This window comes from Petaurus breviceps, unplaced genomic scaffold (genome assembly GCF_028583685.1).
Source record: "Petaurus breviceps papuanus isolate PSGF00001 unplaced genomic scaffold, PetGlider_PUasm1.0 689, whole genome shotgun sequence".
NCBI lineage: Eukaryota > Metazoa > Chordata > Mammalia > Diprotodontia > Petauridae > Petaurus > Petaurus breviceps.
In genome coordinates, this window is record NW_027186458.1 from 6,804,806 (window position 1) to 6,821,689 (window position 16,884).

The 16,884-nt window shown below is 48.7% G+C and overlaps 1 protein-coding gene across 2 annotated transcripts in view; it reads left to right on the plus strand.

The window, feature by feature from the left end:
- The window catches only part of SEC24D (SEC24 homolog D, COPII coat complex component), a 101,941-nt gene that overhangs the window by 43,581 nt on the left and 41,476 nt on the right, over positions 1 to 16,884 (plus strand). For both annotated transcript variants that reach the window (XM_069104901.1, XM_069104902.1), the window contains exons 8-9: positions 12,281 to 12,419; positions 15,444 to 15,559. In XM_069104901.1, coding sequence (XP_068961002.1) covers positions 12,281 to 12,419; positions 15,444 to 15,559 — 255 coding nt within the window. The remainder of the gene's footprint in view (positions 1 to 12,280; positions 12,420 to 15,443; positions 15,560 to 16,884) is intronic.

A 16,884-nucleotide genomic window follows, 5' to 3' on the forward strand; every position in this document is an offset into this window, starting at 1 on the left:
CTCATATGAGTAGTGGAGTAAGAGAGCATGAGAGTAGCAGATCATGAGATGAGAAGCGAAGCAGGTGGTCAGGTCCGAGGGCACTTAGGAGATGGCAGAAGGGCAAATGGTTAAGCCAGTTTGCATAGACTTGTTCACTGCCATCTCATCCAAGCTCTGTGAACAGTCAAACAGCTGGGATGAAAGAGGAAGAGGAGAGGGGAGAACGCCACCAGCTTGCCCCAACCCCATGATATGTGGTTTTACCCATTCAGGATGGATTCTGTACAACAGGGGTAAGGTGTCCCCAGTGGCAATAGTCCTGCCTGCTGTCCAGCCAATCACTTTGTGTAAAAAATAAAAGATGTCATCAAAGGTATTTATTACTGGAAAAGGAGCTAGATTGGCTGTGTATCTAAATGGAGGGATAGCAAATAGACCTACATTGGGTCTCAGAAAGTGACCAAAAGGATTATGGTCTGGCCTCTAGGGCTTTATGGAGATCCCCAGATAGGAATCATAAACGGAAAAGGGGAATTTAAAAATGGGGGAGTGATGTGCCCTCGTGGAAAGAATGTCCACACCAGCGGGTCTCTGATCTACCAAAGCATCAAAGAAAGCACTTTTTGCCAAAGAATTCGTTTTGAACAGTGCTTTTGTGGATAACATCTGCCAGACAGCGAAATGGAAGACTGGAGATGTCAATCAGTTAGTTCTTAATGCTGGATAATCAAGGAGTGTTTAATCCCCACCCTGTTACTTGTCCTGCCTCTCTTCTGACCCATCTTTAGAATCCAAAGATGCCCGCCATTTTCTGAGGAAGCCAAGTTTACAAATGATTGGGTTGCAAAGAAAACTTCCTCCTCAATATCTCCAAAAGTTATTTTGGTCTCAATGAATATTTTCATTCAGTTTCTCTGGGACACCCACCACCACATGAGCATGGACTGAGGATCTCCTTAACACAGAAGTTCCCTCCGAGGACCAGCAGTCATACAAGATCACTGAGTCAATGTTAGTGTTAGGAAAACAAAACCAAAAATGAAGAAGGGCGTTGTTCCAGCTCAAAGCTTGGGGTCATTAAAAATACTGCACAATTGATTTCCCAGGTGTGAGCTGCTCTGCTCTCTCTCTTCAGTGCTGGGGCCAGGTCTAGGGTCGGGGTCACTTTCGGCATCTGTCCACGGTAGTGATGACGTTACGATCCGCTGTGACTTCAGTGACCTAAGTCCCTCTTAGAAAGGGCCTCTATTTAGTCACTGAAATGTGATCCTCATGGAAACCAACATGAACTGACGAAGAAAAGAGTCCCCTGAGTTGTGACTCGATGTGGGGAGAAGTCTCTCGTGCCAATGTTGCTGCACATACTCCCTTGCTGAAGTGGTTCCAGAGTTTTCTAACAACTGCTGCAAGAATGAAAATATATAGATGACCTTTAGAAATATGCCCATCACCTGGAAGGCTGTGTCGGCAAAAAAAAAAAAAATAGAAAATCAAATGCAACTGGTCAGTTATTATTTAAGAACCGTTAACAGTTGTTGATTCAAGAGTCACGGATCTGGCCTGCTGTGCCTGACAACTGATTTGTCCAAGAGCTTTGTGGCGCACACTGGGCTTGGGATTCCCTTTTAGCACTCAGTCCTCAGGCCCTTCCATTCAGGGCGCTGAGCAGCTACTCAGCTCCCAGAAAGCCCCCCATAGATGCACCAAAAGAGAACAGCTGTGTTTGTTTGGAAGAAGACCTTGGCCTGCTTTCTCACAAAACAATCCCAACATGGCTCTTTTTTCTCATATTTGGAGGTCGACTTAGTTGGTGGGATTCATGGCGGACAGGCTTAGCTCTCCTGGAGGGCCCAGGGCTGCATTTTCTCCTCATGTTCCCAGCCCCTACCACAGCCCCCTGATCATATGATGAGGACTTAATACATGCTTGTTTGGTTGGGCTGAGCTGCACAGATCTGTGATTTTCTCTGAACCCAAGTGATGAAGACCAGAGAATATTCAGAGACAGAGGAGCCCTCAGTTTCACCCTGAAGGAGCTGGACCAGTGGAAAAAAACTGTTGTTTTGTAATTTTGAAAACTAGTTAAGCTGACAAGGAGTGTGACCTTCAGCAGATCAGTGCATCTCTCTGGCCCTCAGCCTGCTGATCTGTACAATGGGAATGATATTTTTACTCCATGCTTCCTTGCAGCATCACAATGAAGAAAGCGCTTCATAGATCTTCAGGCTTAAGAAGAAATTCATTATGAACATAAGAAAGAGAAAACCTCTCACTTCCTTCGCAGAAGCCTGGGGACATGCATGGGGCTACAAGCCATCTCTTGTCATCCATGCTGCATTTGCAGATGACAGGAGTTATAAAGTCCTCTCCCAGGGCACCTTGCTCTGCAGGAGTGACGGTGCTTTGTTTTCTTTGCCATGCTAATGAAGAGAGAACATAGCAGGGTGTTCACACTTCCCAAAGAGTAATGGTTTGGGCTTGGGGCTGGCTGCTCCTCCCATAAGCACAGATTCCAACCTCCCACAGCTTGGTAGACAATCCTGGGAAGTGGCTTTGATGTCTGACAAGTCCAAGGATTCAGGCTAGAGATTGGTGCGTGATGAAACATCTCATGGAACATAAAATTCAGTATCAATTGATTTGCAATAAATTTTAAAGGAGTGCAGATACTAATTAAAATGGACACTTCCATTGTGCTCCACATTCACACAGGCAGCAGCACCCAGGAATTCTGATGAATCAAGAAAAGACCTTAAGATTTGTCCATGAAAAGATCATAGGTGACAGGAGAGCGCAGGGTCAGTTGAATGATTAAGGTTGTAAACCAGATCACAGAGGCCTGAGGAGCTATAGATCCCTCATGTTTGGCTATGAAGGAGAAAAAGATATAAGACGAGGCGGGATGAGGGTCCAGCTGAGGTCTATTATGGAGGGAGAGATGGGGATTTTTGAAGGCAGTAGGGAGGAAACGGGCCATTATAGAGCTGCAATTGATAGAGTGCTGGGCCTGGAATCAGGAAGACTCATTTTCCTGAGTTTGTATATGACCTCAGATACTAGCTGTGTGATCCTGGGCAAGTCACTTAATGCTGTTTGCCTCAGTTTCCTCATCTGTAAGATGATCTGGAGAAGGAAATGGCAAACCCCTCCAGTGTCTCTGCCGAGGAAACCTCAATTAAAGCATATTTGCAAAACATTCAGAAAAATAATCCAAGGTGAGGTGTAGGCATAATTTTTGATGCTTGAACAAGGAGTGGTACCCCCAGACATCATCATTATCATTTATTTGGTATTGAGGATTTTCAAAGCACTTTCCAAATATTATCTCATTTTTTATCTTCACAAAAACCCTGGGAGGAAGGTGCCAAAATTATCCCCATTTTACAGGCAAGGAAACTGAGGCTGAATGGTTAAGAGACTTGGCCCAGATCCTAGCTCTGTAATGCCACGAGTCTTATTTTATTCCTCTCTCAGCATTCTTTCGCTTCTGTCGGTTCAGATGTCCCATCTTGGCTGAATAAACACGGTATAGGACAGCACAAAAGAGACCCAGCTGCAAGTGGCTCAGGGAATCCAGGTGACGCTCCTTCCCATCATCCTGGCGCTTAATTGTCTGAATCCCTCCCATTCTCAGGCTTGGTTGTCTGGCCCAGGCCTGGATTATCCCTGTACACGGCTGGGTCATGTGTCCACATAGACCGTCCATCAGTCCTCACTGCTGACGACCTCTCAGAATCCAATGCACCAAATCTGAGAAAGAGTCAGCGCCTTCAGAACCAAGACATAGTGGGTTCCCCTGTCTTACTAACTCATATTATAGTAGAAAGAAGCAGGTGCTTGGAGTGTGGAGATCCGGGCTCAAAGCCTGGCTCCAGAGTGTACTGGCTTTAAGACCTTTAACTCCTCTGAGCCTGTTTCCTTATTTGTCAAATGGGGATAATACAACTACCAGATTCGCTGGGTTGTTGTAAGACAAGTGCTTGGTAAGCACAAAAGTTCTATAGAAATGAAAATTATTGTTCATATACTGTAAAATCTTATGGCAAATGAAATAGATGGACACTTAATGTTATTGTATGATGTTGGTGGCCCAGTGGATAGAGCACTGAGCCTGGAGTCAGGAAGACCCGAGTTCAAATCCAGCCTCAGACACTAGTTGTGTGAGCATGGGCAGGTCTCAACTTCTGCCTCAGTTTCCTTAACTGTAAAATTTGGATCACAGTTACTTCCCAGAGTTGTTGTGATGATCAAATGACATAATATTTGTAAAATGCTTAGCCAGCAGTTCCTGTCACATAGAGGAGGCACTTTATAAATGCTTATCCCTTCCCTCTTAATGCTTTCGTGCCTTTTTTGACTTAGACGCCATTAGAGTTCACTCCTACAAGCACTTATTAAAGGTCTAAGATGAGCCCTACCCTGAGCAAGGCACTAAGTATACAGATATGATACATTATGTGACTCCTGCTCACAAGGAGCAGACGGCTCTGTCTTCCCAGAGGCGACCAGCACTGTCACTGCCTGTGACATATTCTTTCTGTTATGTGATGTAGTAGGTATGTATGCCATGGGTCTGCAGGTACCACCATTGTACTCAGAGATCATGGATTCTGCTGTAGCCAAAGTGGCTTCCTTACGAGCAGAAAGAAGAGAATTAAAGAGAGAAGAGGGGAGTGAAGGAGTCAGAGAGGAAGAGAAAAGGAGACTCTTTCTGAAATAACTGAGGAGGAGTTAGAAAGGAGGTGGACAAAAGTATGCTTCACTCTGAAAAGGCATGTGTAATGGGAATGTAAATTTATGTTATTGCCATCTTTCTAAGATTGTATTGTGTAAGATCTTCCCTGCCCCTAGGTCAAGTGCACCTGGAGCCAATGGTGGGAGGCTTGTTTTTCCGAGAATGACCACACCTGGTGCTTTGTGATTGGGCAGTGGGTCAAGAGGGTTGTGACATTCTCTGACCCAGGAGAAGGCTATATAATCCCTGATGTGAGGTCTTGCTTTGGGGCTCGCTTTGAGAAGTGTTGTCTGATTTGACCAGATGAGACTGGGCAGCTGTTGAGAACCGCCCCCCCCCCCAGCTTTGAAAAACCCAGATGTTGATGCTTCCCTCTCTGGTAACTGACCAGGTATGGATGTAATGGTCAGACATTGGAGGTCTGTCTTGAAATGTTTCTGTTTGCTTGTAACCTCTGTATACTCTGAAGTTCGGGGTGCTGACCTTTTCCCCTGAACTAGGTAAACGATATATGTTTGATTGATTAAAGCAAGCTTGTTAACCCATTTTGAATCGCTTTCCTTTAGAGAAGCAGATCTAAGAATCTGTGTTGGCAGCCACCCTGGGGATGCTGGGGGGCAGCTGCTACAGCATAGGAAAGGACTATGACATAAAAACAAAAGGCATCCACAAAATGTGTGTTTTTTTTTAATTGAAAGAAAGGAGATGGGAAGATAGAATTAGTCGCAGATTTTATGTGTTTATATGAGAAAGAGATTGCCTAAGAGAGAACTAAGTTCATTGTAAACCACAAAGTAAGGCAAATGGCACGTATATTGGTGGGAAGAAAGGAAGTGGTGGGAAAGAGAGATTGGAGCAGACAGCCCTCTTCACCGACATGGGCGGTTCATTTCAGTGTGGCTCCTCTCCACAGTAGTATCCTAGAAGATGGAAGGAGAAAATAACCATGCACATGGTACATTTAAACATTTACAGTTCAATTGTTTATAAATCAAGGATAATCTATACCCTGAGACATACTCACTATGTACATTTCCATAATCTTTCAAAACCAGTGTTTATGTGCTATGTCCAAATAGGGTGAAATTTACTGCTTTGTAAAAAATAGCCTCATCATCACATGATGCTCTCGACCCCAACATTGTTTTCCAGTTTGGAATTTTTAACCTCTTAGAGCTCCCTCCTAGATCTAAATGTTTACTCATCACTTACAGACTTCATCATAGACACTATAAGAGATCTTGGATTCATGAGAAAAAAAAAATTTCCTGGGAATGATTTGAGTGTGACTAATATTCTTCACTTAAATTTAGGGCACCACGAAAAGTCTGGAGGCATGGGTTCTAGGTTGGATTTGGCCACTAAGTAAGACTGACCTTGGCCAAAGCACTTTGCTTTCTGGGCCTCAGTTTCCTTATCTGTAGAATGCAGGAGTGAGATGGGGGAATGGATTAATAAGGACTCTGATCACTCCCAGTCTAAGACCTCTGACTCTCTGTCGCTGGAAGTCACTTCTAAAAATGCCAGATATTTTTACTTCCTCGAGACCCTCTTGCCACAGTTGCCCCAGTGATCTCCTCAAAGAACAGTCTGATTGCATCACTCCCCTCCTCAAGAAGCTTATGGCTCCCTGTGTCCTGAAGGATAAAATAAAAACTCTTCTATTTGGAATCTGAAGTCTTTCAGAGACTGCCTCCCACCTATTCTCCCAGAATGACTAGCCATTTTTGTGTTCAGTTGTGCCTAGCTCTTCATGACCCCCTCAACATCATCCGTGGGGTTTCTTGACAAAGATACGTGAGTGGTTGGTCATTTCATTCTCCAGTGTGCCCCCATTTTACAGATGAGGAACTAAAGCAAATACCGTGTTTCCCCGATAATAAGACACTGTCTTATTATTTTTTTTTTGGACAGAAAAACACCAGAGGGCTTATTTTCAGGGGAGGGCTTATTTTAATGAACATTGACAGCAATTTTAATAAACAGGTAAATGTGAACAAAAAAATGTACCTTTATTCAATAAGCAAATCACTGGGGAAGAACAGGATGACGCACTCACTGCTGCAGCTCTGATTGGATGCAGCTCGGAGCGCGGCGTGCATTTCACGGGGGGGGGGGAGACGGTGCATACAGAGGATACCGTAATGTAGCATGTAGCGCAGGGGATCACCTTCACTACAGTAGCAATCTCAATAAGGCTTATTTTCGGGGGAGGGCTTATTTTAGAGGAATCTTACGAAGTAAGGGCAGGGCTTATTTTCGGGATAGGTCTTATTATCAGGGAAACACGGTAGGAGTTAAATGACTTGCCCAGGGTCACACAGCTAGTAAGTGTCTGAGACCAGATTTGAACTCAGGTCTTCTTGACTTCAGGTCCAGTACTCTATACACCATGGTACCCCTGGCTGCCCCTGACTAGCCATTACTCTCCATCACACACTATAAACTCCTACCAAATTGTCGCTCTTGTTATTGGTGCTACAGTGAAAGGAGCACAGGCTCTCAAGTCAGAGGACCAGGGTTCAAATCTCAGCTGTGACATTTACTACCTGTGTAACTTTGAGCAAGTTACTTCATCATCCTGAGCCTTTTTCTGTATCCTTGAAATGAGAGTGATGGCCTAGCTGGGTTCTGAGGTTCATTCTGATACTAAAGCTACAGTTGTGTAATATTTCATTTCCTGTCTCCACACCTTTGCCCAGGGTGTGCCCCATGCCTGGTAAGTTCTTCCTCCATTCTTCTGCCTGGCACATTTGTTGACTCTTGGAATCTGTAGCTCTGAATACAAGGTGATAAGGCTCCTAGGTGGCAAGTTGCCAAGCAAACTGACAAATTGTCGAAGGCAAGAGTCAGAAGGCCTTTTCTGAATTTTTATTCTGTCATTTAAAATAAATCATGCCACTCAAGTCCATGCCATCTGCAGATCTTATAAGCACACCTACTATCCCTTCCTCTGAATCTCTGGTCAAAACGTAACGTGGCTATGGGCCAAGTACAGAATCCCAGCGTGCTCCTGGAGACCTCCTTCTCGTTTAGCTAGAGGTGACCAGAACTTCTAAGTGCCTCCCCTTCCCCATGTCGTTTGCACAGGCTACTGTGGGCCATTCTCATCTCTCATCTAATCATTCTTATCTGGGGCCCGTTTCTATCTTTTGACTGTTCTCCTTCTAAGTTCTGGTGCTGCTCACGGATACCTGTCGAGGAATATCAGATAAGGAAAAAGCGTCTCATCCCAGTGCAGGCCCCGAGATACCTTTGGTTATTCTTTGTGTGATTATGGTGATCAGAGCCCAGCTCACAAAAGAAGAGCCTCCAGCTGTGGGTCATGGGCTGAGTTCACCTTTCTATTTTAGAATTGTTTGACTTGTAGTCTTTGAAAACTCTTCAGGACCACATGGTGCTTTCCAGTGGCATTTTGGGGGCCTTTTATGTTGCAAAGTGCACATTTCTTCTGACATTATCTTAGAATCAGAAGAAAAGCAATTCTTTCTTCTTTCTCCTTCCCGAGAATATTGAGATTCTGAAAGCCAAACTTTCAAAGTTTCTGCCAACTAACTCCCAGGTTCATATTTTCACCTTGTCAGAATTGGTTCATACAGTTTAGAGGCAGAAGGGGCAGCTGAAGGAACCAGGGCTCAGAGAGAACACTATGCTCTCAGAGCTGGAAGGACCTCACAGGCCAGCTTGACCAAGACGCCCAACACATGGTGATCTGGGCTTGGGTAGAGAGACATGCAGTAGGGAAGAAAGCACCATCTTTCCAGGCCAGTCCTTCTAACTTTGGATAGCATTAAAATGACAGTAACATCTCCCTCGTGATTTCCACCCAGCTGCCCTGGTTCTGCTCTCTGACCAAGAAGGCCAAGTCTATTCCTTCCTTCCCCCTGCAGTCCTCGAGGTTCTTGAAGACAGATCAGGGCCCCTTCTCCAGACTGTACACATAGCCAGCTGCTCCCCCAATCAGTCCTCAAGTGTCGCTGTCCTGGGGCACCTCTCATCTTTATCTTGGCCCCCATTTTGACTATTTTCCAGCTTGCCAATCCCGCCCAGGACTGACCCTTCCACTCCCTTCGTGGCCTGTCCCTTCTCGTGTTCTGGACTCTACACCTCCCTGCATTCACTCTTCAATCACAGTAGCATTTTTTATTATCACATCACCCTATGGATCATGAAGGTGCCTTGAGTTCAAATCTGGCCGCAGACAGATGCTAGCAGTGTAACCTGGGGACAAGCCAAGATAGTGCCTCATTGGGAGAAGGCACACAGGCAGTGCCAGCCTGCACTAGGAGAAGCTTCCTCGCTTGGGAGTTCCCTATGCCAATGAAGCCATGTGCCCAGTCCCTTTGCCTCTCTCTCTCTATGCCCAGTTACCCAGTAGACCTAAAATAGTCTAGATTTTGAACTTTTTTCTTCTCTTATTTTGCGTCCATTCAAATGCATGCAGTTTTTAAAGGGGGGGGGGGATTCTTATGGATGCAGGGGATAGAGCAGAACTGGGGCCAAGCCAAGCAGAATCCTGTCCTTGTAACAATGGCACTCAGCGGGCCAGCGGGGCTGCAATCCCTGGTGGCACAGTGCCCTCTAGAGGACATTTCTGTAAGGCCATCTTCCTGGCTCTGCTCTGCCCAGTTAATACAAATCTTTCTTGGGGTTCACCTGTCTTTCCAGAAACATTAAGTACTTGTTCCATGGACACACACACACCCTCCCCTCCCACACCATAGTCCTGTAAGGAAATAAGACAAACCCAGATCGTGGAATACTCCCCCCTGCCCCATTTTATGAAAAGGGCTTTATGGGGATTGAGGGGCTAGGGGGCATGTCACAAGCAGAATGCCCTCTGGGGACCAGAAGGAAGGCCATTACTGACCAGGGGCCTCAGAGAAAGCCTCCTCTGGGCACTGGATTTTGACTTTGGCCTTTTTGGGGGGGGTCTGGACCTGAGATTCCAGGGGTGTAGGAAATGACTTTTATACCTTTTCTAGACCTAATAGTAAGTTACCTGAGATAAGTCTACCTTCACTCACTTTTTCTAAGTCACTAACAGCCAGGTTAAGCACAGCTCCCACTGCAGACCCCTGCTAAGAGATAAGTGACTTGTCCAGGGTGATACATTAAGACCTGAATGGAAGTCTTCCTGTGTTAGCGGCGGGCTCCCTGCTCACCACATCATGTTCAGTCGATCAACAAGGCTTTACCAAGTGCTTAAGAGGTTTCAGGCCCTGTGCCAAGTGCTAGGGACTCCACAGCAACTAGTAATCATGAGCATTTGCATGGTACTCATTCCCTCATTTGGTCCTCCCAGTAACCCTGTGAGTTAGGTGCCAGTGTTCCCATTTTACAGATGAGGAAACTGAGGCAGAGCTTGGTTATGTGACTTACAGTCACACAGTTAATACGTGTCTGATGCAGAATTTGAACTCAGGGCTTGTCTATCTCATTGGAATGTAAGCTCCGTGAGGGTAGGGCCTACTTAGAGCTTGTCACTTAGTAAACTCTTAAGAAATGCTATTTGGTTGATGGGTTGTCTGAAAATGATCTGAGGGTTTTAGTGAGCCACACTCCGTATGAGCCAAGTACATGGCATGGCAGCCTCCTGTGATCTCAGGCTGCCTAGCTTGCTGCCCCCTCCTGCCCCCCAGGGCAGAGTGAGAAGCAGTGGGTGGCATGCTATGGCTTCTGAACCCAGTTAAGCCATCGGGTATCCAAAGCTCGCTTGTCCCCCCAGCCCAGAAGAGCTGGGGGTGGGGCAGGAGGGTGTTTGGGAGGGGGGTGGAGGGGACAGAGGCTGAGATGGAGTGTCAGCAAGTAGGCTCCTCCCCAGGGCCTCCCTGCCCAGTCTCCTCAGGAGATCTGTGTCACCCTGCACAGGTCCTTTTACTTCCCTTTCTGTAGAAGGACCTAGGCTCTGGCCTGGGCTTCTGAGGCCCCTTGCAGCTCTCTGTGATGCTCTGAGTGAGCTCTGGGATTATTTCATCCCAGGGCCCAGCCAAGAACAGCTGGTTAGGGATTTTAGGCTTGGGGCCCCATTCTGTCACTTTCCCAATTAGGAGAAGCCTGTCCCAAACTCCCAGTGTGACTGAGGCCAAAAGGGCAAAGGATAAAAAGGAAGGATCAGGGGACTTGGAAAACCTTCATAAAACCGCCTAAAGAAGGAGCCTGAGCCCCTGGCGAGCACACAGATACAGAATCTCCCCAGGGAACAGTCAGGGGCTGGGGAATGTGTGGTTAAAAAGTGACCAAGCTGCCTTCAGAAGGAAGGGGCGAGCCGAGCTGGCTGTCTGCAGAGCCCTGTGCAGCCGGCTGGTGTGAGGATGGTCCGAAAGATGAGACCAGGCAGGAGCCCTGGGAAGCCGAGCTCCAGTGACTGAAAACAGAGATCTCAACAGCTGCTCTAGAAGCCTGGGGAGTGTCGTGTAACCTGCCTGTCTGAAGGCTGGCCGAGCTCTCTGTCCTTGAGGGCTGGAAACAGCCACATGAGTGTGCTTTCACACCTCCTGGCACACTGTTTGTGAGCAGTGTTTGCTTTGTGTTCTGAAAGGGTCACCATCACAGGCATGTGTCAGGCTCTGCAGGGGGCACTACAGGGCACGGCCCAGCTCCTTCACTGAGCCCCTCTAGGTGCTTGGGCCAGTGCCACATGTGGATCAGGGAGCATCCACAAAAGCACAGCCTGGCGAATTAGGTCAGGACAGAGCGTGTTCCATGATAGTCGGGAGAAAAGAGAGTCAGACCAAATGCCACCATACACTTTTTGCTGGTGATCTGCCTTCCAAGGAATACAATCAGCCCCGGTTTTTGCAGACTCCTGGGGAAGTGGTTACCAGCCTAACACGTCCCTGTTCAGCTGATCTCCCCATGACAGGCCCCCAACCCCTTCCCATTCTTGTCTCCGTCCTCGCGACATTCTCTACTTTAACCTGGTCCTTCCCGAACTGCGGTGCCTGGGCATTTCTTGAACACCTACTCTGTGCCAGGCACTTTACAAATGTTTCATTGGATCCTCACGATTACCCTGTGAGGAAGGAGCTACTGTTATCCCCATTTAACAGATGAGGACACTGAGACAGGCAGAGGCCAAGTAGCTTGCCCAGGGGCCGATAACTAGTAAGTGACTAGGGCTGGATTTGAACTCGGGTCCTCTGGATCCAGCCCAGCACTGTCTCCACTGTACTGTCAGCTGCCCCCAAATTACTATAGGCATCCTGAGAAGGCAGTGGGTTACCTCTCACTCGACAGATTCACACAAAGGCTGCACAACTTTTCAGGAAGGGATTCTTACTCAGGTGTGGCTTGGACTGGCTGGCTAGAGGCCCCTGTGTACTCTGTAGGTCCAGGCTTCTGGGCCAAGCCTGTATGGAGGCCCAACCCACAATACTGGAAATACCTATCACTTAATTCTGTCCTGACTTAATGCAGGAATTTGTTTTGCTTGACTGCAGATGTGTTGTAGGGATTTGGTTTTTCTTCTAAATTTGGGGAGGGGAGGGGGAAAGAGAAAACAAATGCTTATTAACTGAAAAGTAAACCAACATGAAAAAAATTGTGTCTTGCCCTCCGCAGGTGCCCCTCTATCTGGTAAACCACGGTGAGTCCGGCCCAGTCCGATGCAACAGGTGCAAGGCCTACATGTGCCCCTTCATGCAGTTTATCGAGGGTGGAAGGAAGTATCAGTGTGGATTCTGCAACTGTGTAAATGACGGTGAGTGGAGACCTTTAGAAAGTGGATCCCTTCTGAAACGTCCCCATCTGACTGTGACAAGCATCACCTTCCTGGTTCTCTTGGCAGCATCTGGGGCGTTGCATGAAGAAAACTGGGGTTTCTCCACAGTGTGAGGTCAGTGAGCCAGCAGGAGACCCACCGCACAACAACACAGAGCCCCTCCATTTGTCAGGTTGCACATGTGCCTGTGGTCACTGCTTCGGGCTGGGGGCAGCCTGGGTCTTCTGCCCCTGTGACCTCTGTCTCTTGGAGACCTCCCCCACTAGAAGAGGGCAGACAGGGCAGCCCTTCCCCTGGTCTACAGAGCGAGGCAGCCTGGGAATCTCCTTTTTTCAGTCACATCCAGTGACCCCATTTAGGATTTTCTTGGCAAAGATACTGGGGTTGTTTGTCATTTCCTTCTCCAGATCATTTGACATATGAGGAAACTAAGGTAAACAGGGCTGAGAGACTGGCCCAGGGTCACACAGCTAGTAAATGTCTGAGGCCGGATCTGAACCCAGGGCCGGTGCTGTATCCACGGCAGCACCCCGCTGCCCTCTGTTCTCTGATTCCAGACTCACACTATTGTCTCCATCACAGGTCACTCTCCCAGTGATGACCCTGCCCAGATTCAGGAGCCTGCTGGCCCCACGCTCATTCTGGGCCCCTCTCTCCTCTTCCTTCCCCATAGCCCTGTCCCACCAGCCTCCTCTTTTTCTTCCCTCTTAGAGGAAGAGGTGGCCCTCCTCCTCCTCGCCCTCCTCTGTGCCTCTGGTCCCACCTCCTTCTGTCTCCTGGCAGCTTCTCCCTTAAGTCCTCTCTCTTTGATAAATGTCTAATCACTCTTTATCCACTGACTCCTAACTTGCTACATGGTGAGATCTTTCCCACCCTTAAAAACAAATCTTCATGTAACCCCCCAGCCCTCACTGATACGCCCTGTCTCTGTTCCCTTCCACACCCAGACACCAAGAAAGAGCTCGTTATGCCTGCGGCCTCTGCTTTCTGACCTCCCCTTGAATGCTCTGCAGTCTGGTTCTTCTCTCTCCAGAGTAACCTTGGACAGCCACGTGGTCAGCAGGGCTCTCACAAGGGCCGTGGCCCGTGGCCTTTTCTCGGCCCACACCCTTTCTGCTCTCTCTGCAAGGTGTCACGTTGTTTCCTGCCGACTCCTCCTAGATGCAAGCTTTCCCCTGGGTTTTTGGGACACTGCTCTCTCCCCATTATCCTCACACCCCTGGCCACTCCCCAGTGTCCTTTGCTACATCACCCCTGAATCGTCTACACCCTATGTGGGAATGTGTCCAAGGGTTCTCTCTGAGCCCCCCACTTCTGCCTTGATGTGCTCTGACAGTGATCTTATTAGCTCCTATGGTTCGGCCAGCACCTCTCTGTAGATAACTCCCATATCTAGGCACCCTAACCCTAAACTCTCCCATGAGCGCCAGTCTTGCAACAGTGACTGCCTGTGAGAGACTCCCCGGGGTGTTCCCCAGGCACCTCAGCACATCCAGACCTTGCCCTCTTCCTCAATTCCCGGTTTCTGCTGAATGGGGCCTGCTTGTCCCAGAGGTTCACAGCTGGGGGATGGTGGGAGCCTGTGGGCCTTGGAGACAGAGGACTTTGGTTCCGATCCTGCCTTGTGCACTTACTGCCGTGTGACCTTGGACAGGTCACTGAAGGTCTTCTGGCCTCAGATTGCTCACCTAAAATGAAATGGTCAGACTGGGGGCCTCTGAGGTTCCTGTCAGCGCTGAGTTTTTGATCCCCTGCTCCTTGGAGTTCTCTTCCTCTGAATCTTCACCTGGCTGACTTGGTCCTAGAACCAAAAGTAAAAAAAAAAAAAAAATTGTGGGGAGTGGGTAGGGAGGGCAGAAGACTCATGAGCACCATAAGCACCGTGAGATGTGGGAAGAGGGGAGGGTCTGATCCTTGCTGCCATAAGAGGGCAACAGAGGTCCAAGAGAAGGACATAATGGGTAGGATGGGAGCAGTTGGCAAGTCAAGCCAACAAACATTTATTAAGCACCTACTGAATGCCAGGTGTTGTGCTAAGGGCGGGGGGTCACAGCAAAACGCCACAGCAGCACCCAAGGGCAAAGCCCCCACTCACCGTGTTGGTTATGGCTCCCCGGGGTCCCTGCCAACTAGTCAAGCTTTTAACAATCAGATCACCAAGAACAGAAAAGGCTTTTAAGTCAAGTTTTTAAAATATAGCCTGAGACAAAGGGGTTTTCTTCAGTAGTTCTGTTCAGACCTGAGGGTCCGGGTCTGAAAAGAAAAGCCTCCCCTGGGCCTCTTCCATGAAAGTTGTCTCCCTGATAGTGCTGCAGGGCAGCAGCTGGCCAGTGGAGGAGGGCAGGGTGGCCAGCCCTGTTCGCCTTCTCTAGCCAGAATTCCGTTCCTGGAGAAACCTTGATTCATACCGCACCGTATTTGTGCAAGCGTTCAGCCCGTGACTCACAGTGCAGCGGATCTGTGCCCTTGGCCGCCATCCAAGGACTTGCCAGAGCTAATCCTCCTCCTCCTTGACCATGTTGGAAGCACACTGGATTTGGATTTCCCAGTGAGGCTCGTGGGGGGAGCCTTTTCCCTAATACAGTAATCTTCTCCCCTGTAAAATACAAACATGTGCGTGGAGCCAAAGGCCGCAGAGGGAGGGCTGCAGATAGTCAGTCCTGCTGGCTTGGGGGAGGCTCTCAGGTACCTGTGCTGGCCATATCACAGCTCAGAAAAATGTTCGATAAATAACACTCAGGTTCAGTCTGGGGGCCCAAAGCCAAGGACGCCACACGGTAAACATCCTGGGGGACACTGCGGTGACTCCAGCTGGGATGCTCAGGGGCAGAAGGACAAGGTCAGAGCCCCTTCCCACAGTGCACTTGGGCTGGAGAGCTCGCAGGTGCGCTCGGGCAGCTTTTGGGCGCTGGCCGCCATGCCTTTCTCTCCTGGTGGTCACTGAGGACTTGCTCCTCTGTGTTTATGGAAACACACAAGTGACACTTCTCTTTCTTCCCTTAGTTCCGCCCTTCTATTTCCAACATCTGGACCACGTTGGCAGGAGGCTCGACCACTATGAGAGGCCGGAGCTCTCTCTGGGATCTTACGAATACGTCGCTACTTTGGATTATTGCAGAGTAAGTGTTAGCTTGCAATTGTCAGAGGCAGCAGGGCCTCGCCAAGGAGCAGTCAGAGGGCTGGTCTCAGAAGCAGCAAAACTTGGGTTCGAGTCCTGCCTCTGACACACACTAGCTTCTCGATGTTCTGGGGGACTCGTAAGACTTGTAGAGAGGTATATTGGTGAAGGGAGTTCCTGGATGGGAAATCCCAGTGCCAGCTCCCTGTCCTGTAATGATGATGCCCAGACTGTGGCCCAACATGGACTAAAGAGGCAAAATCAGTGTGTACAGGGAGGTGGAGAAAGGCAGGAGACTGAGGCTGGAGACCCGGCTCCCATCTGGCCCACAACACGACCTTGACCTTGTTCACCTGCGCTCTCAAGGGAGGGCCTTTAACCCCATCCTCACAGAAGGGCCTTCCTTCCAGTGACTGATGAAATCTGATTTCCCCAGTCCGGGAGACCAGCCTCTGTATCATGGAGTCGGGCTTTCAATTCAGTCCAATAAGCGTGACTGAAGGGGCTCTCTCTGGAGGAGGACCCAGAGACCAGCAATGCTACAGGCAGTTTCCAGGCTGCCTGTGGCTGCAAACCAATCAGGAACATTGGGGGAAGGGGTGGGAAGGATGGACAGCTGTCGCTAATGCATAATGGCTGGAGCTTTGTCCCTGGGCACAGAGATTTTAAATGAGCTTTTCAAATAGGAGCAATGCTCTTTTTATACTTGTTATAACTGCATGTGGACTGCACATGCCCCCTTTTCAGCCATGTCAACATGACAGCCCTGCACGGTGAGGAGTGAAAGCGGTCTGGGACTCACGTTCCAAGAGCCCAATTCCAATCCCAAGTCTGACACTTAGTAAATGTGTGATCTTGGTCCAGTCATTTAACTTCCTCTGTAAAATGAGGGGATTGGACCACGTGGCCTCTTAAGCTCTCCCATCCCATGATCCATCTTCCCCCACTCACCTAGCAATAAACATTTGTTAAAATAGGAAGCGAAGCCACCCGATGGTGCCCTTAGCCATAACCGCCAGCTTTTAGGGCCCCTAATGACAATCCCCCACCCTTGCCTCTGTCCCCCTCCTTCCTCTGAATGGGTCTCATTTCCTTCTTGTATTATTTGCAGATGTGAAATAAAAGTTGAGTTGAGGGTGCACGTGCGGCAGCCTGCCCCAGGCATGCCCAAGATGCTGGCAGAGGGGACGAGTTGGGGGGAAGGAGGCCACTGGGGAGAAACAATGACAGATTCATGAACTGTGCCAAGTGAGGCTGTTGGAACTTACCTGCCTGGCCCTTCCTTTTAGTGTGGCCTCCTCCCCACCCTCTTGTGCCTGGCCTTTC